The 23532-nt window shown below is 36.0% G+C and overlaps 2 protein-coding genes across 22 annotated transcripts in view; one reads left to right on the plus strand and one right to left on the minus strand.

Moving 5' to 3' along the window:
* Csk (C-terminal Src kinase) overlaps positions 1–23532 on the minus strand; it is a 278720-nt gene that overhangs the window by 205690 nt on the left and 49498 nt on the right. The window lies entirely within an intron of this gene.
* The window catches only part of LOC136773765 (repetitive organellar protein-like), a 34088-nt gene continuing 19305 nt past the window's right edge, over positions 8750–23532 (plus strand). The window contains exon 1 of the mRNA XM_066727679.1: positions 8750–9291. Within this exon, the coding sequence (XP_066583776.1) occupies positions 8750–9291 (542 nt within the window). The remainder of the gene's footprint in view (positions 9292–23532) is intronic.

Below are 23532 nucleotides of genomic sequence, written 5' to 3' on the forward strand. Positions count from 1 at the left end.
CATTATATTTATTATTTAATTGACTTATATATTTCAAAGAGTTTATGCCCAAAACCACCTGCAAGCCTTTCACTATCAAGAATTGGCCTCCAAATTTGTTAATTTCTCTACCTTTTCCTTAGATTTAACTATCAACATTAACTTTGCATTATAGCTCTTTCTATGGCAAACTGATATTATTTCTGACTTCTTTCTAGTTAATATTACAGCTCAAGCCTGCACAATGCGACACAATAAACACGACATTATAATTCAATCTAAAATAAAATTTCATTAAGTACCAAAAAAAAATTTATATATTATATCATAAAATTCAATGTTATACTTATATGAAATTAAATTTAGATAATTTTTTTGGAGATAATAATAATTTCTTTCTACTCTGATTAGGGAAGGGTAGATAAATATTTGGTTTTAATCCTTTTTTGATATTATAATTGAATATTAAATAATGATTAGCTAATATTTATCTACTTTTCTTTAATCGTAGTAATAAGAAAGTTTTATTGTCTCCTGGATAATCGTTGTATATATGATATAACCTATCGGACAGTTAAATTCCACTTCAGTTTAAAGAAAGTAGAAGTTAAACATGCATTTTGTTAATGATTTCAATACCTTGAAGTTTAGCGTATGGTTTCAAATACTTTAACAAATTCTTGCAATTAATATGCTCTTGATAATCATTGAGGCACATAAATGTTGAAAGTATACTTCTTGGCACAGCGTTGAAAATATTGAAATATTAATCTTACTTCATCTAGTCAACTCTATTCTCAACAATGAAAATAGAAATGTTCTATCTTCATTTATCTGGAAAAGAAATTTCACAAAGTACTACAAAGTATACTAACGTCCTATATAGTAAAATATAATGTTATACTTATCTAATAATTGTCGACTTTTTATGTCATTATTATTCGAATTTATTTTTCGTTTTAAAAATTAAACACATTCATTAACATAACAAAGAGCATTCTCACTGCATTAAATATACATAACCTTACATTACTAATGACAGGATTGACAGTTAACAAGTCGCGGGATTAGTTATATCGATTACATCGATTTATTTACCAGTTCAAAACTATAGTTTCGTCGTTGAGTATAGTTCGTTGGAAGCGATGTGAAAATGACGTCACTTTCCTTAGCGGCCAACTTCAGCCCGAGATATACATTCTGGCTGGAGAAGAAGATGACGAAAAGAAATGAATTTTTTCGTTATATATATAGCTAACAGAGTATGAGATCTCTCGATTGCGTGGACCGATTTTGATGTTCATGGGCTCAAATAAAAGCTTGTTCTAAACCATTTCAAAAAAAGCTTTACTTAAATCATGGCAATGTATCATTCACGGAGAAAAATCAATTTAAAACTTGAGACGGCCAAACTTAGTGTATAAGATACAGTAGTGCCTCGACGGCGGTATAGACATGTCTATACCTACTTTTATGTACTTGCCGTGGAGACATTGCCGTGTCTCTTGATAGAGTTAAGAATCGATAAATGTAAGTTCTTATTCACTGGTATAGAGTATTTAGGTTACAAGATTTCGGATGCAGGTATTCAGCCTACACGAGATGGTGTAGAAGCTGTATTAAGATACCCGGTTGCGTAGGACGTACGAGTGGTAAAACGATTTTTAGGAATGTGCTCATATTTTTATAAATTTATAGAAAGCTTCTCTGCTAGTGCAAAACCGTTATATGATTTATTAAAGAAAAACGTTACAGTCACTACGAGTGACAAGGAATTGACTGCATTTACGACATTAACAAATAAGCTTGTTTGTAGCCCAATATTAGCTATCTATAATCCTCATAACGAGACTGAGCTACACTGCGATGCCAATACGACTGGATTTGGGGCTGTTCTGTTACAGCGACAGAACGATAAAAAATTCCATCCGGTATTTTACTTTTCAAAAAGAACCAGCGATATAGAAAGTAGATACCATAGTTTTGAACTCGAGACACTCTCAATTATCTATGCCCTACGACATTTTAGAATTTATTTACATGGTTTTCACTTTATGATCATTACAGATTGTAATGCTCTGAAGTGAACACTAAACAAGAAAAAGATGAATCCGCGAATCGCTCGGTGGGCATTAGAATTGCAAAACTATGATTATGTAGTAGAATATCGGGAAGGATTAAAAACGAAACATGTAAACGCACTGAGTCGCGCCACTAATATACTTATGCTGGAAGATACTCCATTCGAGACAAATTTAGCTATTAGTCAGGGTAAAGATATAAAGCTGAATGAGATTTGGAAAATATTGGAAAAATCGGAGCACCTCTACTTGGAAATGCGTAATAGTCTTGTATACAGAAAAAAAGAGAATGATTTGCTATTTTATGTGCCCGAGTCCATGGTGGCATTTGTTATTCGTAAGCATCATGATGAAATGGGTCACGCATTAGTAGAAAAAACTTGTAGTTCAATTAAATCCATGTATTGGTTTCCTAAAATGCGGTGTCGAGTGAAAGAATACATCAATAATTGTTTAAAATGTATTGTATTCAATCCTATAAATGGCAAGTCAGAAGCAGTGCTACTGGTTCCAGACAAGGACGAAGTTCCGTTCGTAACCATACATCTAGATCATTACGGTCCTACTGAAAAAGAGCGATTAGTTAAAAAACATTTTAGTTGTTGTGGATGCTTTCACCAAATTTACCAAATTGTATGCTACAAAAAGTACATCATCTAAAGAAGCAATCGAAGCTCTAAGTCATTACTTTGCTGATTATAGTAGACCTAAAAATATTATAACAGATAGAGGTACTTGTGTTTTACGTCAGTAGAATTTGGTCAATTTGTGGAAGCTCACAACATTAAACATATTAAAATCGCGACCAGATCGCCCAAAGCCAATAGACAGGTCGAGCGTATAAATCTAGTGTTAGGACCCTTGTTATCAAAGATGATTGATAATACTAGTGGTGGCTATTGGTATAAAATGCTACCTAATGTAGAGTTTGCATTAAACAATTCAATAAATAAAACTACTGGTAAATCGCCATCGGAACTCCTATACGGCTTGAAACAGCGTGGAAAAATACCTGATGCAATCCAAGAATATTTTGTCTAACGACCTTAAGTTAAGTGATATTCGAGAAAAAGCAGCTGCCAAAATTTTAAAATCGCAGGAAACAACAAAAAAATTATTTTGATAAGAAATGTAAAAATTCGCATGTATATAAAGAAAACGACTATGTATTAATCAAGCATTTTGTAAGCACTCCTGGTGCACCCCATAAACTTATACCCCGCTTTAAGAGACCATACCGAGTCCTCCAAGTACTCCGAAACGATGGATATATCATTGCAGATGTAGAAAATCACCAAGTCACTCAAAAGCCATATCATGGTATCTGAGAAGCAGCAAACATGCGCCCTTGGGTTAATGAAAAATCCACTATAAATTAAATAAGAGTATAGGACATATTATGTAGTTCGGGCCGAACTGCAGTCAGGAGGGCCAAATGTAAGAGTAAAAAAATTTGAAAATAAGCTAACGTACTAATGTATGACTGCGCAACATGATTAGCGCCGCATCTGGAAAACGACTGTTGTAATTGAGATCTAGACGTGAGTAGTCGTATTGGCTCCAATAAAGTAAATGTTAAATTACCGAATCTGTTTTATTTTATATTATTAATTCCTTAAGCATATTTAAACCAACTTTATTTCTAACAGATTGATACATAGTATTCTTCTTAACATAATATAATTTCACGTAAAAAATCAAATAGTATATTCAAACATCGTTAAAAACAATTAATATATATAAAAATTATTATAACTTTTCCAGACGATTTCTAACTAGCGAAGAAATTAAATAATTTCGTTAGAATTTTACCTGAAGGTGGTGCTTATACATTTTTAATATACTATGGTGAATACTGTAACGAAGTTCTCCGTTACGTATCCGAGATACCAAATAAAAGATATAAAAGCTACCGAACAGTGGATATTATTGAAACCTACGTTACCGACTCGTGAGGTAGGCTCACGAGTGAATTATAGCTAGCGTCAAGGATGGACCCCGTTGACTGACAGAGGCCTGGATGAAAAGACTGGCGATCCAGGAAGCGATGTCCAGGTTGTCCTAGGAAGTAAGGCAAGGCTATGCCAAGCAACCTAGGAAATCTGAGATAAGGAGAAGCAGCCTCGAGGAGTCCTAAAAATGGCTGCTTCTAAAAGTCCCCACGAGGAGGGGAAACAGAACATCGAGTCTGGCTTGAACGCTGGTTACGCTCTTCAAGCAGGCTACGTGAATATTGTGCGCTGATTGCCGATGCAGGTAGTCGGAACGCGACCACGAGACTGTGCATATGTGTCGGTGCGTGCTTCTGAGCGCGTGACGCGGCACTCAAACAGCCATGGGTTCGTTCGCGGTACGTGAGGCATGTGCTATAGGCTAGCCTGCACGTACGTCACGACTGGATACGGGCCAATGCATAAAGGTTTGTGCAGGGGCGTAGTTAGCCCGTTGGAATGCATCCAGGTGCTCTCCGTAATCCCATAGTCTTGCGTTATGGCTAGACAGAGTAGTAGATATGCCACATTGCATGTATCTCGCTGCTGATGGAATTCCAAATATTTTAAGTCGCAAAGGTCGCGATTCGCAAACGCAGTAACCACAAAAAGTGTAGATTCGAAAGAAAAGGATCACATTACATTGAGAAAATTTATGAACCTTTGCTGATCCTATCAATTATGGAACTTAATAACTTACGAAGTGGGGATTTACCGGAACGCTTCCTTTAATAAGAAGTAGGATATTTTATAGTATGAGTGAAACTTATTCGAAGCATTCAGAATGAATTTTGGAGGCCACCAGCTTGCTAATGTCACAGACCAAAATATCTTCCCTGTACCTCGAACCAAACAATTTTTGGTACCTTTTAAAATGTATGAAATTCTGCTTCTGATCTGAATTAAATATAAAAAATTTAATAAAAAATTAAGTGCATTTTATTATCGAAAATATAAGTCTAATTGAACTTTTTACAATTATTACATTGATATGATTGTTTTTTTAATAACAATTTTTAAAAATATATTATATAAGTTGTGGCAGAAAGTCGTTTTGCAGTGACACAGTCAGGATTGATGTAGTTGTAGGTCCTGAGAAGCATTGAGTTTAGGGACAGGAGCTAGACAGAAGAGAAAAAAAATTAATTAACCCTTTCACAAGATTACACATTTTTGTGTTAATCAAAACAAGTTGAAAATCATTACTCGAAGGTTTATGAGGCCGTTGGTCATGAATTTATTTTCATTTTGATTTTGTTTACAATACCGTGTCTAATATGGCGATTCATGATTTTATGTAGTTTTTTTTGTCAATTTTTCGTGAAAAGTGATATAAAAAATTTTCTCGGGTCGGAATGCAGGAAATTTCTACATTTCTCTATTTTTATTTTACATGAACAGATATAAAGAGTTTTTTAAATTGCTATTCATTTTCAGATCATCGGATTTGTTAATATTGCTTTCAAAATGTATTCATGATAAATGAAATTAAGTAAACGGAGAACTTAGTATATTCCAGGGAAATGAACTTAGCGGTAATCGTTTATATCTTCATTTCTTTGCATTTTTTATCAAGAGCTACGGTAGTGCATCGACGGCAAGTACATACCGCCGAGCGCTACCGTGTAACATTTAGAGCAAGTTTGGTCATCCTAATCTAAAACTAATTTCGATCATATTTCATAAAACCTATATAAATTGACATCATTAGACTCTAGTCTCATTTGAATACGTTTTAAAACAGCTTTCAAATGAGACCTCGAATGTTAAAATCGGTTCACGCAATCCAGAGATCTCATACACTACTTTTTCGTTTATGTCAAAATATTAAATTCTTCTCGTTTTTCTTCAACCTTTGGCGGATGTCTCTGTCATGAAGTTGGTTTTCGCAGATGTCATCGCCTTGAAATTGGTTATTATATAATGTTAATGGTTGTGTTCAGTGTCACCCAGCGCTGACAAAGCGCTGCAGCAAAATGCCTGAAATGACCAAACGTGTCATATATTTTAGTTAGAGCTAAGAAAGCCCTGGGTGGTACGAACACAACAAATGACAAAACCTGCATGGATGTAGCTCGACTGGAGCTGTCAAATAAAATAGGAATAATCGATATAGCTAATCCAGCGATTACTATGTGCATTATGATTACATATAGAAATTAAAAAACATTATGAAATCCCACAAAAAACAAGCTTCGCTTATAAAAAAAGGCGGCAAGTACATAAATCGTGTAGCATAAGTAATATAGTAAAATAAAATATTTTAATTAAAAAGTTTAGTGAAATCTAAATGTTAAGCAAATAAATATATTTACCGTGGCAAAAGTTAAAATTTATAAAAAAAAAAAAAAGCAACACAAACAAGTTACTTGCCGAGCCTGTAATGTTCATACGTAAGTCGCTATCTTATAATGCAAGCTTTGCTTCTCCTAATTTCAAAATGTTGCTATTTAATATCATTGCATAGAACAGAGGTCCGACTAGTAGCTTTTAGGACTTCATTTCGGGATGTGAAAGTGAGTGGATGTGTGAATGATTGCTGTGTGATAAGTAGGGATTAAGAAGGAGTTTTTCTGTATAACGGGTGGAGTGTGAGTGAAGAAGCGATGTGGGAAGAGTAAAAGTAGTGAAGGGATAGAAGAGGGAATTCAGGTGGCAAGAAGGGACATAGGAAAAGTGATTAGAAGTAATGGAGGAATAGTGAGGTTAGGGCCAGAGCCAGGCGATTAGGCGGGAGATAAGCGGTCTGATAAGAGGCGGGAGGTGACATCTGACGGTCTAGGATGGATTGAGGCCGGTAAGGTAGGAAAGGATAACAGGTGACATGGGAAACAAGGAGGAAGGCGGGAAATTAAAATTGGATAGGCTGGGGTGGGTAGGTGCAGCCAGGGAGAGGGCGAATAGTGTAGGGAGTTTAGGGAATTTGGAGGAGTATGCGGGGGGGAAGAGGTAGGGAAGAAGGAGTAGGGAAGGGAGAGGAGTGAGGATTCAGGAAGAGCCAGAAGGTGCTGAGATCGCCAAAGGAGAAAGAGGGGGATGGAGTGGAAAAGATACTGGGTATGTTTAGTGAAATCAGGGATAAGATGGCGAGTTTGGAGGAAGAGAAGAAGGAAAAGATGGGAAAGATGGGAGGATATGAAGAAGCAATGGGAGGAGGATAGAAAGGAGTGGAGGGAGGAGATGGAAAAGATGAGGAAGAGGGTGGAAGGTTGAAGGTGAATAGTAGGGAGTGGAGGGGGGTTAAGGAGAAAGTGGAGGAAATAGGGGAGAAGTTTGGAAAGTTGGAAGGATAGGAAGGTGTGGGAGATGAAGAAAGGCGCCTGAACAGGCTGGAGGAAAGAATGGAGAGAAGGGAGAGGTAAGAGAAGAGAAGGAATGTAATCGTATGGGGGGTTAAAGGGAAAGGGCAAGAAGAAAAAGAAAAAGAGGTGATGAGCCTGATGAAAGATCTGGGGGTGGATGGAAAGGAAGAGATGGAAGAGGAGATGAAGTATATAGGAGGAGGTGGGAGGGAAGTGGTGGTTGCGACATTGAAGAGGTTGGAGACGAAAAAGAAGATAATGATGAAGAAAAGGATGATTGGGGACAGAAGTGTAAGGGTGGAGGACGACCTTACGTGGGAGGAGAGGAGAATAAGGAGAAGTATAGGGGACAGGGCTGGTTAGGAAAGGAGGAAGGGAAAGAGGGTGAGGTTCGGGTATGGAAAGTTACGGATGGAGGATAAATGCTGGATTTGGTGCGAGGAGAGAAATGGGCTGATTAGGAGAGGGGGGGGGGGAGAGGAAGTTGGCAGTGAAGATAGAGGAAAAAGGGGTGTAGAGGAGGGAGGGGAGAAGGTGGGGAGAATGAGGGTGGGGTTTGGGGTGGGATGGAGGGAAAAGGACGGATAATGAGAGAGAGGGCTGCAATGGAAGGGAGGGACAGAGGGGAAGAAGAGGAAAAGGAAAGAAGGGAGAGGTGTAGAGAGGGGAAAGAAAAATATGAGAGGGATTAGGAGCTGTACTTTCTGGAATGTGGGGCCAGGTTTAGGGGGGAAGGATAAGGGTTTCTGGGAGGGTATAAAGGAATGGGACATAGTGTTTTTAATTGAGACGTGGGTGGAGGAGAAAGGATGGGGATGAATTAGGAGGGAGATGCCGAAAGGATATAGGTGGGTGAAGCAGTGGGTATACAGGGAGAATAAAAGAGGCAGGGCAAGGGAAGGGATGATAGTTGGGATAAGGGAGGATTTGTGGCAGGAGGGACAGAAAGAGATTGTAGAAAAGAATGAGTTAATGGTGATTAGGGTAAAGGGTGAAGGGGGGAGATAGTACAGGGGATGGGAGTATATATGAGAGAGGGTGAGTGGATAAGAGCGGAGGAAAATATAAGGAGTGAAGTGGATAGAGGATGAGGAGAAAGATACATAATTGGTAGGGATTGGAATGCGAGGACCGGAATGTTGGGAGGGGTAAGGGATTTGGATGGGGAAGAGGAAGTGAGTAGTATGTCAGAGGATAAGGGAATAAATGGAGAAGGGATGAGAATCGTAAGGATGCTAGGAGACCTTGGAATGGGAGAATGGAAGGAGACAGGGAGGGAAGGGCAACATATATAGGGAGTGGGGGGAGTTCGGTAATAGACTATATAGTGTGGTGTGAAGGAGTGAGGAGAGAGATGCTGAGTTTGAGGGTGCTGCATAGAACGGATTCGGATAATATGCCGATAAGATTGGAAATGAGATTATGGGAGAAAAGTAGAGAGTCGAAGAGAAGAAGAAAAAGAGATGTGAGGAAGGGAGGAGTAGAGAGGTGGGATGAGGGTAAGGAAAAGGATATGAGGGAAATGTTAGAGGGGTGGAAATGGAGGGAGAGCAGATGTGAAGAGTTACGGGAAGAGATAAAAGGGAAAGTTGGGGAAGTAGAGCTGGAAATAGGGGAGAGGGAAGGAGAGGTGAGGAGAGAAGCAGGATGGTTTGACAGTGAGTGCAGAGAGTGCAAGAGGAGATTGATTGGGGAGGTGAAGAAATGGAGAAGGGGAGAGTTGGAGAGGGAGGGTTATATAAAGGGAAAGAAGGAGTACAGGGAGCTGTGTGAGAGAAAGAGGGAGGAGAGAAGTGAAGAGTTTAAAAAGGAGATAGAGGGGATTAAAACGGAGGGAGAAATCTGGAAGTTGCTGAGAAGACTCAGGGTAAAAGAAGAGAGAAGGGAGGATGGAATAGATATAGAGAAATGGCGGGACCATTTTATGAGATTATTAGGGTGAGTAGATGTAAGGGTGAGAGAGGGGTGGGGGAGAGAGATGAGAAAGAGAGGAGAAGAAGAGATAAGTATGGAAGAGGTGATGAGAGCGGTGGAGAAGGTTAAGAGAGGGAAGGCTGCAGGGGTAGACGGGATAAGAAATGAAGTATGGAAATGTGGAGGAGGAAGCTTAGTGAAAGGGATGCGGAGGGTAATAAATGGGGTATGGGGGGGGGGGGGAGAGGGATGGCCGGAAGACTGGAAGGCAGAAGTTATCGTACCGATTAAAAAGAAAGGGAAAGAGAGTAAGGTAGAGGAGTATAGGGGGGGTGACCTTGATGTGCACGGCCAGTAAGGTGTACGCGAGTATTTTGGAAGAGATATTAGAGAAGGAGATGAATGAGAGAGAAATAATTGGAGAGGGGCAGGCAGGTTTTAGAAAGGGAAGGGGAACGATAGACAATATCTTTTGTGTTGAATTGTATAGTAGGTAGGCAAGTGCAGAAGAGGAGTGCTGGGTTGGTAGCGACGTTCATTGATCTGAGGGCGGCATTTGACACGGTGAATAGGAGGATATTATGGGAGGTTTTAGAGAGGGAAGGGATAAGTGAGAGGTTAAGGTGGGGAATAAGGGATTTCTACAGGGAAACTAAATGTGAGGTGAGGCTGGGTAGAGAAAGGAGTAGGCAGTTCTGGACGGCGAGGGGGGTGAGGCAGGAATGTCCTTTAAGCGCGAAGTTGTTTATATTATATATAGCAGAGTTGAAGGGGAGGCTTGAGAGGAACGGGAAAGGAGGGGTGGGAGTGGGTAATACTAAGTTTTTTTCGCTGCTATATTTGGACGACATAACGCTGCTAGCGGAGGATGTGAGGGGTCTGAAGCTGATGATAGAGGAGGTGGAGAGGTTTATGGCGGAAAGAGGGTTAGAAGTTAACGTGGGTAAAACAAAGGTGATGAGATTTGGGAAGAGGATGAGAAGGGAGTTGAGGGTGGAGTGGGGAGGAAGAAGGATAGAGGAGGTGAGGGAGTTTAAATACTTGGGTTATGTATTCAAGAGAAACGGGGCGTAGGATGGGCACTTGGAGGAAAGAGGAAGGAAGGCAATGGTGGCACTGAAGGAAGTATGGGGAGTAGGAAAGAGGATTTTTGGAAACGATGTAGGTAGGAGGATGTGGATCTTTGACAGGCTAGTTAGGCCGGTGCTGTCATACGGAGTGGAAATTTGGGGATGGAGGGAAAGGAGAGGTGTGGAGGGACTGAACGAGAGGGGTATAAGGTGGATGCTGGGGGTGGAGGTGGAGACACCAGGGTATATGGTGAGGGAGGAGAGATGAAGAGAGAAAAGTTGAGGATTGGGGCAGCAAGGAGAGCGTGGGAGTTTGAGGAGAGGTTAAGGAACGGAAGAGGGAGCAAGTAGGCGAGGATGTGTCTGAGAGAAGTAGAGAGCAGAAGAAGGAATAAGAAAGTGGGATCTAGGTGGGAATGGGAGAGGGCAGGTTTTCTAGAAAAGTATTAGGAAGGGGGGAGGAGGGTGTGGGAGGAAATAGGGAAAAGGAAAGTGAGGGAAAATGGAAGAGGATGGAGGGAGTGATGAGGAAGGAGAAGGTAGAAGTGCTGGAGAAAATTGTGATGAGCCGGTATAACAAGTGGTTTAAGGAAGTGATGGTGGAGGGGGTACTAAGGTATTTGAGGGAAAAGGGGGATGAAAAGAGGAAGAGGAGGATAGCGAGATACAGGTTGGGAAATGAGATGAGAGAAGGAAGGTACTGGCTCGTAGAGGAAGAGAGGAAGTGTAGAGTGTGTGGCTGGGGAGTAGAGTTAGGAACACGTGTTGGAGGAATGCAGGGGCGGAGGGAATATAGGAAGTGAGGGAGTGGGAAGGAGGATTAAGGAGATATTAAGAGAGGATGGGGAAGGTGATAGCTGGATGAGGGATGAAATAGAAAGAAGGAGAAAGGTGGAAGGAATAAATGAGAAAGGAACGAAGTCCGGTATAAATGGAGAATGAGAAGGAATGCGTGTGGATGGAAGGATGAAGGGATGAAGGGATGAATGGCCTCTCTCTTTCTCTCTCTCTCTCTCTCTAGGATGTGAGTAGATGGAAGGAGCGTGATGAGGAAAGTGGAGTGTAGGCCACGATGTCCCACAGTAGTATTTAGGCAATAGGTGTAAGGCAATGTATTAGTTTTAAGGAATATGCGGAGATTGTATTTTATTTTTATTATTATATTATTTTATGAATGTGACGAAGTGTGCATGGAGCGAGGTCCATTTGTACTCCGCAAGGGCAAATAAAAGAAACTGAACTGAGCTGAACTGACTAGTAACTTTTATCTTACTATTTTTTATGTAGAAATTAATTTTTTGCCACGGTAAAAATCAAGAGACACCGTAGTGTCTCGACGGCAAGTACATAAAAGTAGGTATAGACATGTCTTACCCCCGTCGAGGCACTACTGTATCTTATACACTACGTTTAGCCGTCTCAATTTTTAAATTGATTTTTTTCCGTGAATGATACATTGCCACGATTTAAGTAAAGCTTTTCTTGTAATGGTTTGGAACAAGCTTTCATTTGAGCCCATGAACATCAAAATCCGTCCACGCAATCGAGAGATCTCATACTCTGTTAACTATATATATAACGAAAAATTTCATTTCTTTCCGTCATCAATGAGACTGAAGATAGCCGCGAATTCAGGAAACGCACAGCATGAAGTTGGCGAGTCACCCGGTATACGAAATCGGTGGCACTTATACTTTCAATCGAGTTTTTTAAAAATAAAAAAATCTTTTTAGTTTCCTTTAACAAGACAGTTTTGAAGCTGCTTAAATTCGGTATCCAACAGTATGGATTTCACGAGGGTTTGCAACTCCCTTAACCCGCCAATAGGCGCGTGCTTTTTTTTACGTAGATAGGCGCGTGGGGTGCCACGGACACCCCATTTGTTTTTCGTTATTAGGCGTAAAATATTTACGAATTCAGATTTATTTTCAATAAATATCATCTATGTGACGTTCCCTTCGTATACGATAGCAGTTGCATCTCTTTAAGTTATTTATATTAATTAAACGCTAATACTTGTAAGTGATTGCACAAATTTTTCGCTAAGCTATCATTAGATTTCTATTTTTGGGGTGTTTTGGACACCCCGCGCGCCCATTGACGGGTTAATGCTCTTAAGAGAGAAACAGGACATTAACCTAACAAACTCACGTTTTCCAACTTTCGGCTGGATTTTTGAAATAGCAGGAAATTTTTTTAATTTTTTTCACCTAGACGGTCTTCTAGCCCATTAAATTCTCAATAAAATAGTATGCATTTCGTGAGGGTTCGCAACTCTCTTAATGCCCTTTGTTAACTGAGAAGTGAACAGAATACGACTTAGATAGATGAACTGCCGTTTTCTAACTTTGGGCTGGATGTTTGAAATAGCAGGAAATTTAAAACATTTTTTTCACCTACACAGTCCTCTAGCTCATTAAATTCTCAATAAAACAGTATAGATTTCGTGAGGGTTCGCCACTCCCTTAATGCCCTTTTTCAACTGAGAAATAGAACATTTTATTGCATAAACTGACGTCTTTTAACTTTGGACTGGATTTTTGAAATAGCAGGAAATTTTTTTCACCTACACAGTCCTCTAGCCCATTAAATTCTCAATAAAACTGTATGGATTTTGTGAGGGTTCGCGACTCCCTTAATGCCTTTTTTTAACCAAGAAGTAACCAGAATTCAAAATAGATGGATAAACTAACGTTTTCTATCTTCGGGCTGAATTTTTAAATAGCAGGAATTTTTTTAAATTTTTTTCACATACACATTCTCAAAGCCCATTAAATTCTGAATATAACGATATGCATTTCGAAAGGGTTCGCGACTCCCTTAATGCTTTTTTTTTAACCAAGAAGTAATCAGAATTCAGAATAGACAGAAAACGTTAGTTTTTCCATCTATTCTGAATTCTGATTACTTCTTGGTTAAAAAAAAAGCATTAAGGGAGTCGCGAACCCTTTCGAAATGCATATCGTTATATTCAGAATTTAATGGGCTTTGAGACTGTGTATGTGAAAACAAATTTAAAAAATGCCTGCTACTTAAAAATACAGCCCAAAGACAGAAAACATTAGTTTATCCATCTATTCTGAATTCTGTTTAGTTCTTGGTTAAAAAAGGGCATTAAAGGAGTCGCGAACCCTTTCGAAATGCATATCGTTATCTTCAGAATTTAATGGACTTTGCGACTGTGTATGAGAAAAAAATTTTATAAAATGCCTGCTATTTAAAAATTTAGCCCAAAGATAGAAAACGTTAGTTTATCCATCTATTCTGAATTCTGGTTACTTCTTGGTTAAAAAAGGGCATTAAGGGAGTCGCAAACCCTCACGAAATACATACTGTTTTATTGAGAATTTAATGGGCTAGAGGACTGCGTAGGTGAAAAAATTAAAAAAATTTCCTGCTATTTTAAACATTCAGCTCAAAGTTAGAAAACGGCAATTCATCTATCTAAGTCATATTCTGTTCACTTCTCAGTTAACAAAGGGCATTAAGAGAGTTGCGCACCCTCACGAAATGCATACTGTTGGATTCCAAATTTAAGCAGCTTCAAAACTGTCTTGTTAAAGAAAATTAAAAAAATTCTTTATTTTTAAAAAACTCGATTGAAGGTAGGAGTGCCACCGATTTCGTATACCGGGTGACTCGCCAACTTCATGCTGAGCGTTTCCTGAACTCGCGGCTAAAAAGTCGCGGCTATCTTCAGTCTCATCCGTCATCATCTTCTCTAGCCAGATGTATGTCTCGGGCTGAAGTTGGCCGCTAAGGAAAGTGACGTTATTTTCACATCGCTTCCAACTAACTATACTCAACGACGAAACTATAGTTTTGAACTGGTAAATAAATAGATGTAATCGATATAACTAATCCCGCGACTTGTTAACTGTCAATCCTTTCAATAGTAATGTAAGGTTATGTAAATTTAATGCAGTAAGAATGTTCTTTGTTATGTTAGTGAATGTGTTTAATTTTTAAAATGAAAAATAAATTCGAATAATAATGACATAAAAAGTCGACAATTATTAGATAAGTATAACATTATATTTTACAATACAGGATGCTAGTATATTTTGTGGTACTATCTGAAATTTCTTTCTCAGATAAATTGAGATAGAATAATTCTATTTTCATTGTTGAGGATAGAGTTGACCGGATGAAGTAAGATTAATATTTCAATATTTTCAACGCTGTGCCAAGAAGTATACTTTCAACATTTATGTGCCTCAATGATTATCAAGAGCATATTAATTGCAAGAATTTGTTAAAGTATTTGAAAACCATACGCTAAACTTCCAGGTATTGAAATCATTAACAAAATGCATGTTTAACTTCTTTCTTTAAACTGAAGTGGAATTTAAATGTCCGATAGGATATATCATATATACAAACAATTATCCAGCAGTCAATAAAACTTTCTTATTACTACGAATAAAGAAAAATAGATAAATATTAGCTAATCATTATTTAATATTCAATTATAATATCAAAAAAGTATTAAAACCAAATATTTATCTACGCTTCCCTAATCAGAGTAGAAAGAAATTATTATTATCTCCAAAAAAATTATCCAAATTTAATTTCTTATAAGTAAAACATTGAATTTTATGAAGTAATATGTGAAATTTTTTTTGGTATTTAATGAGATTTTATTTCAGATTGAATTATAATAACGTATTTATTGTGTCACATTGTACAGGCTTGAACTGTAATATTAACTAGAAAGAAGTCAGAAATAATATCAATTTGCCATAGAAAGAGCCATAATGCAAAGTTAATGTTGATAATTAAATCTAAGCAAAATAGTGGAGAAATTAACAAATTTTGAAGCCAATTCTTGATAGTGAAAGGCTTGCAGGTGGTTTTGGGCATAAACTCTTTGAAATATATAAGTCAATTAAATAATAAATATAATGATAACATCATCTATATAGAAGTGAAACAATGAAAAGAAGTCATCATTTCAATATTTTCCATGCGACAGAAAATACAGTGTATAAATTTGGGAAAATGAAAGCAGTATATCTAAAAAAGAGAGGCTTCCATTGCATTAATTTGTGTATTTTCTGGTTTATATTAATGAAAAGAAAATACAAATGGCACTAGTTTGCTTGAAAAAGAGCCCTCATTCATATAGTTGATATTGGGAGTAACAGTTAACCTTTGGAGCGCCGGAAAGTCTTATATAAAACGGACACGAAAAAATTTTACTTGCATGCGTGGGGTTTCTGGGACGTTCAGTAAGTACCCCTCTGAAGTCATTTCATATTTGGCTAACAGATGGCCATTGTTGCATAACTCTTCTCGTTGGAAATAAGTCTTCTGCGCTAATACTACTTGTGCTCCAAAATCATCTCTACTTGCTTTATGCTTTACGTTTAGATCTTTTATCTAAATATTTTATATCGGCTATCGGCTACTACTAGCTTAGTACTAATTTACTTTATACGTTTATTCCTAAAAATAATGGCTAACACCGAAGAAACCATAATTTGGTCTAGTAACGAATCAGAGCCAGATTCTTCTGGTGATGTGAGCAGGCTATAATAGAGATCAATGATGATGATTATGATACGGGTACATACTCTTCTGATATTAAATATGATAAATTCTTTTATCATTCAATAAAAGACTTCACCGGCTCATTTCAGGTTCATGATTCTGTCAGATGTTGCAACCTACCTCTTGATTATTTTGAGCTCTTTTTTTACCATTCTCTCTTCGAAATGATCAAATCTCAAAAGAATCTATATCAGGAACAAAGCCCTGAACCTTATCGTTTGAATATGAAGGTTTGGGAACCAGTGACGGTCAATAAGCTGCGAGTTTTTTTAGCTCTACGATCAATATGGGTCATGTTCGAAAGAATAAATTGGAAAACTAATGGAGTACAGATCTATTAATATCAACACCCATTTTCAACACTGTAATGTGTCGAAACAGGTATTTACAAATCCTGCACTTTTTGCATTTCGCAAATAACGACGAATTGGGAAATCATCCATTGAAAAAAGTGAAACCTGTAATCGATGATCTTCTAGTCAAATTTTCATGTACTATATCTCCGGGGAAGAATTTATGCATTGACGAAAGCTTAGTGTTGTGGAAAGGACGACTAATCTTCAAGCAATATCTTCCATTGAAAAGGAACCGCTTTGGAATCAAAGTGTTTGCACTTGTTGATTGCAAATCTGGATTTCTAATTCATTTCATAGTCTACACAAGTTCCACTACTGATTTCAAAAAATGTGGTTTGGGGATTTCATGAGATATAGTAGCTCATTTCCTTGAGCCGTATTTTCACAAAGGCCATGTAATACATATTAATAATTGGTATTCATCTCCTCAATTAGCTTAATTCTTACATGATAAGGATACAGGAATGTGTGATACACTTCGAAAAAATCGGAAAAGCGTACCAAAATTGAATGCCAAATTGAACAAAGGTCAAGTAGAAGTTGCTCACAATGATGTGTGGCTTTTTTTTAAATGGATAGATAAGAAAGAGGTTTATATGATAACTACCGTGCATAAACTTGGATTTAGCTGTACCGTCAAAAAAGACTGGAAAACTGAGGAAAATAATATAAAACCTACGTGCATTTTAGAATATAATCAGAACATGGGGGCAGTCGACAATATAGATAGGCAATTGTCTTTGACTGAAACCACTAGAAAGTCCATGAAGTGGTATAGAAAATTTTTCTTCTATTTGGTAGAGCTATCTCTGGCAAATGCTCATGCATTATATAATCAGTGAGCGGACATTCCACTTTCTTTTCCAAAATTTCGATTGGAAGTAGTATGGAATATGCTCGGTATTGATTCCAATCGTCATTCATCTTCCATCCAATCAAGCAATCTACGATTGACTGGTCGACATTTTGCTGTTCCAATTACCAGTGAAGATTCATCAAAGGTTCTCCAACGTGTGTGTAAACTTTGTTCAATATCGAATAAAAAACGCCGTTCCAGATTTGATTTTGCGACGTATGTCATGAAACACTCTGCCTTACACCATGCTTCCATGTATATCACACAAAATTGCATCCACTATAATAATGAAATTCATAAGAAAATAAAAAAACGGTCCCTGTGCAAAAAGGGTAGTTTCTAGGGGTGGAAATAAAAAATATTATTATTATCGTCTTCTCCACTCCCGAAAACCCCTATATACAAATTAATTTTAAAATTCAAAAATTTTTACATTTTCTCCAATGTTAGCCGCCGGAACGTCTTATATAAGACGCTATTTCAGATCGCTGTTTTTTGGGGCTTAACATAAACAAACATAAATCAACATTGCTGCTTTTCAAAGGGTAAAAATGTTGTCAAAACCTCGGCGTTCTAAAACTTAAAAAAAAGGAATGAATTTCTAAGCAAATCCATGAAAGTAAAGGGCTTGTAGGTGATTTTGGGTATACAATTTTAGAAATATAAATCTTATAGTTAATGAAAATTATAATAAAATCACGTAGATGTGTAAATATGAAAATAATTCATGTGATTTCAATCATTTATGTGTGATAGGGTATACAGTGAATAAATTTAGAAAACTGAAAGCAGTACATCTAAGAAGAGAGACACATTGTATTGATTGGTATATTTTCCAGGTTATATTAATAAAAATAAAATATAAATGGCACTAAGTCGGCTGGAGAAAGTGCCATAATGCAAAGTTGATATTGCGAGTGACCGCTAAGAAAATGATGGAAAAGTAATTAATCAATTCATAAGAAAAACCTTGAGAGTGAAGGACTTGCCGGTTATTTTGGGCATACAATTTTGGATTTAGAACTCATATAGTTGATGAAAATTATAATAAAAGCATGTAGATATGTAAATATGAAAGGAATTCATGATTTCAATATTTCACAAGTAATAGAGCATACAGGGCCATTCACGTAAAAATAGACAGATTTCGGAGTACAACATCGATTTTTTTTAAATATGTGTTAATATATAGGAAAATACAAGACTTTTGGCGCTAGTTTGAGTCAAAAATCTTTTTTCGTTTCGGAGATACGAAATGTCTAAGTTTGCAGTTTTTGGCAAAAACACGTCATCTTTGAAAATTTATATCTCCTAAACGAATAAAGATAGAAGACTCTGGCTAGAACGAGTGTACTCAGAAAGAATCATACTTTATTAGAAAAATATAAAAAAGACAGTTTGTTTTAATTGGTTAAAACTATTAACAATTAAAATAAACATTTGAATTAACAAATGTGTTGTCATGCTCTGACAATTATAATAAAATATCAGGAATGTTCCTTGGAATGTCCTCTACAAAGAAAAAAATTAAAACGCGTATACTCTCTTGGTGTTCATAGTGAAAAAAAAAATTTTATCACGACGCGCACGGCCAGAAGCGTCGTTCGAGCGGCGTAAACCGGTGAGGCGCATGCGTAACTGAGCGCGACTAGTCTCTACATGTCGGAATCCATCAATCTATGAATAATGCGAGTTAATAACATGTTTTAATTGTGTGTTTATTTTTTATAACTATAATAAATTAACAATATATTTATTATTATTCTGCTTTATAAGCAGTCGTTATTTATTTACAAAATAATTAGCAATAAGACATTTGAACATGGCATTGAATATACAAATTATATACTAATTTATATTTACATATTTTATTAAATTATGGCAGAAGAAAATATTATGAATATGAAATTTCTGTACTGAAAATATTTAACAAACTTTAACAATTGTATAATTATCTGATTGAGGAAAAGCTTTAGTTTGTAATTGTCTTTGAATCTATCGTTAAAAATGCACGATAATTTCTAGTTCCTTTAACTATTTTCACTTTTAAAAAAAATCTCGTACGAAGTGTTTTAATAAGCATGAAAATAATTTAAACGAGATTTTATTTAAAAGTGAAAATAGTTAAAGGGACTAGAAATTATCGTGCATTTTTAACGATAGATTCCAAGACACAATTACAAACTAAAGCTTTTCCTCAATCAGATAATTATACAATTGTTAAAGTTTGTTAAATATTTTCAGTACCGAAATTTCATATTCATAATATTTTCTTCTGCCATAATTTAATAAAATATGTAAATATAAATTAGTATATAATTTGTATATTCAATGCCATGTTCAAATGTCTTATTGCTAATTATTTTGTAAATAAATAACGACTGCTTTAAAGCAGAATAATAATAAATATATTGTTAATTTATAATAGTTATAAAAACATAAACACACAATTAAAACATGTTATTAACTCGCATTATTCATAGATTGATGGATTCCGACATGTAGAGACTAGTCGCGCTCAGTTACGCATGCGCTTCACCGGTTTACGCCGCTTGAACGACGCTTCTGGCCGTGCGCGTCGTGATAAAATTTTTTTTTTCACTATGAACACCAAGAGAGTATACGCGTTTTAATTTTTTTCTTTGTAGAGGACATTCCAAGGAACATTCCTGATATTTTCTTATAATTGTCAGAGCATGACAACACATTTGTTAATTCAAATGTTTATTTTAATTGTTAATAGTTTTAACCAATTAAAACAAACTGTCTTTTTTTATATTTTTCTAATAAAGTATGATTCTTTCTGAGTACACTCGTTATAGCCAGAGTCTTCTATCTTTATTCGTTTAGGAGATATAAATTTTCAAAGATTACGTGTTTTTGCCAAAAACTGCAAACTTAGACAGTTCGTATCTCCGAAACGAAAAAAGATTTTTGACTCAAACTAGCGCCAAAAGTCTTGTATTTTCTTATATATTAACACATATTTAAAAAAAATCGGTGTTGTACTCCGAAATTTGTCTGTTTTGACGTGGAATTGCCCACCTAAGAAAAAGGTGGATAGGGGTAAAATTAGAAGCAAATTCTTGAAAGCGAAATGCTCTAAGGTAATTTTGGATATAAAAGGTAGGAAATATAATTCAAACAGTCATTGAATACTATGTTAAAACCTTTAAAATGTGTAATTATGATAAGAATTCAATATTGTAATATTTTGTATTTTATTTAAAAGACTAATAAATTAATATTTTGAATTGAAGTTTCTATTATGAAACGATGAGAACATTGCAAAATGTTTTGTTAGATTGAATTAGTTAAAATAATTGTTTAGTTTCACTTCCTATATTCTTACAAAACGTTATAAGATCCCACAAAAAACAAGCTTCACTTGTAAAAAAAGGACGGCAAGTACATAAGTCGTATCTAGCATGATTAATATATAGTATTATAAAATATTTTAATTAAAAAAAATAGTGAAATTTGGAAAAAAGGAAATAGTAATACAAAAATTACTTGCCGGGCCCGTAATATTCATGTGTAAGTCGCTATCTTGCAATATAAGCGTTGCTTCTCGTAAGTTAAAAATGTGGCTGTTTAATACGATTGCATACAACGGGTCCGGCAAGTCATTTTTGTATTACTATTTACTTTTTTCCAAATTTCAATGTTCGCCATGGTATAAGTTTAGACTTGCCTAACATTTGGATTTCACTATTTTTTCTAATTAAAATATTTTATATTACTATATATTAATCATACTAGATACGACTTATGTACCTTCCGTCCTTTTTTTACAAGCGAAGCTTGTTTTTTGTGAGATATATACTTGCTTAACATTTGGATTTTATTCATTATTTAATAGAAATATTTTATTTTACTATATTAAAATACGCTAGAGACGATTGATGTACTTGCCGTCTTTTTTCATAAGCGAAGCTTGTTTTTTGTGGATATGTATTAAAGTTTTGTAAAAGAATATGTTCTTGCTGGAGATATTAATTTTACCATACGCAGGCATTTTGTTGTATGGTAAGGTCTTTAGTATGGAACGTGTTAGATATTTATTTTTTCACCACATGCTGAAATCTGATACGTCAAATATATTTATACATCTACAGCATACATCTTTCATATGACTCTTTCTCATATGTACCATATTTATAAAATAAACGACATAGACTTATTAACCTTTGCAGCCAGAGCATATTATTAACTTCGTTGTTCTAATTATTACAGTCGTTTGATCAATGTCAATAGAATAAACTTTGAAAATGTTGCCACCATCAACGCGCCACTATATAGGCTTCCTGGACACTATAAAGATTAATTCAATTATTATTACTTTATTAATAGCATGTATATGATTTTCCCAAGTATATATATATATATATATATTTATTTATTTAAAGAAAGGGGAAATAGTTCTACACTTTTCAGCAATTGGTAAATCTTGAAATATTTATTACAAAAGTTTTGTAATAAATTTTCGATTTAAATTAAATGTAGAAATTTGCTACACTATTGTATATGGACATCTTGAGCACTTTTCTCTTGAATTTTTATTACGTGCATTGTTACAACGATTTTGATTTCATCGCTTAGTAAGGTGATGATATATGTTTGTATATCTAAACTTGGGTGTGATTCTATCAAAAGAAATAAAATACGAATGTTCCGTACACGTACCTTCAACGGTATCGTTGTAAGGGCGTTTTTTATTAAAGTAGCTAGAGGTGAAAAAGTTTTAAATATTTGAGCAGTTCTGGAGAGCTCATTAAATTATGTTTCTACTTCCAATCTAATAGTGCATACTGCAATAAAAAGTGTGTACTAAGAAAATGTTTAATAACAATTTAATTTCTGCAAATGCCGTGTCGATGGTGATGTAATGAATTTTTTTTAAATGAATTTGAGGGAGATTTATAAATAATGGTTGAAATCTTGTTGAATCATACTGAAGAAATTGAGGAAGTGATTGATGATGATGAAGCGGATGAAGTTTTGAGGGACGAAGAAATAGAGTTTTTGTGTGAAATACCCCCCAGCAGCAAATATTGAAGGGGACGAAATAAAACTAGTAGTGGACGATGATGAGGAAGAAGTCAAGTTTCTATATGAAATACAACTAACTGCATATAAAGATGAAGACGAAGTATTGATTTTGGATAATTTTGATGATGGTGGTGAGAATGGAGATGAAGTGTTGATTGTGGATAAAATGATTTGAATGAGAATTGAGATGAGTTGATAGTTGAGGGTGATGTGATTAAAATGATTGGTAACGATAATAATGATGTGCAGGATGAGTTTTGATTTATATAATAATAAATTCTCTCATTTTAGAATATAAACGTATTTCTTATTTATTTATTTATACACTTCCTTGAAAGTCCACGAATGCTGGAGCCATTGTTTTGATAACGATCTTTTGTAAAAACTTCCGTTAGACTGATGTTCCCTGTCCCAGGATTAATTTACCCGAGAGAACGGAACATAACGTTGCACCAAGTAAGCGTTGAATCGATTGCATGTTTGCGTATGCTATTATATACATGGAACCTTAACACCGCACTTCATTGAAAGGGATGAATCCTCAGGCCTTTCTAAGTAAAACCCTGTTGTCGGTTTTTAAATCTAGCCCCTGGTTAAGGGGAAGCGAAAGACAATATTTGGTGCGCCATTACGTGTCACCTTTATGAATGCAATAGTATAAGTATGTACGTATGACAAGTGAGAAAGATCAGATAGTCAATTATTACTGGCGTTTCACTCTCCCCTTTTATTGGTTATTTCCGAATCGGTTAGGCGTTACTGCCGGTTTGTTGTTTTGACTTTTTATTAATTAAAGGCACATTTTGAAATTTAATTCGCGTTTTCACCCAAAAATTAACGCGTACGCGCAATTTACCTACGGAGAAGTGGGGTCAGGAAGAATCAGCAGCGCGATTGGATGTGGCTATCACAGAAATCACACCTAAAATAGTAGCCACTGTCCAAGCAAATCTTCTCCGACGAGCAAGGGCGTGCATCGATGCTGGAAGTGGCCATATGGCCAAATGAATCACACTTACAATGCTGACCATCCGTAAAATTGCTCTTCAAAATTAGATAAGTATAAACATTTTTTTACACATTTATTATCTACCAGGCTAAACGTCAACGACGCGACTATTCGGCTATAGTTTTCTTTTCTCGTTTATAGTCAATGATGGTTACCCGCGTAGAAAAAAATAGTCTCGTAAAGATGTGGCAATCCTATGGCAAAGGAATGGAAAAAAACTGGATTCCCATATTGCATCAAGTATGACAATGGGTGATGTAAGACTGCCTTTTCATTGGCTATTAAGCCTTTGCCAGTCTTTTTTCATTCTTAAAGCAATTGATGGGAATCGATAGAATTTTTTTTAGATGCAAAAAAAATTCAGCGGTG

The sequence above is a fragment of the Prorops nasuta genome, unplaced genomic scaffold, assembly GCF_024137725.1.
Source record: "Prorops nasuta isolate Cenicafe-Biocafe unplaced genomic scaffold, Cenicafe_Pnas_1.2 PNAS00005, whole genome shotgun sequence".
In the NCBI taxonomy this organism is placed as follows: Eukaryota; Metazoa; Arthropoda; class Insecta; order Hymenoptera; family Bethylidae; genus Prorops; species Prorops nasuta.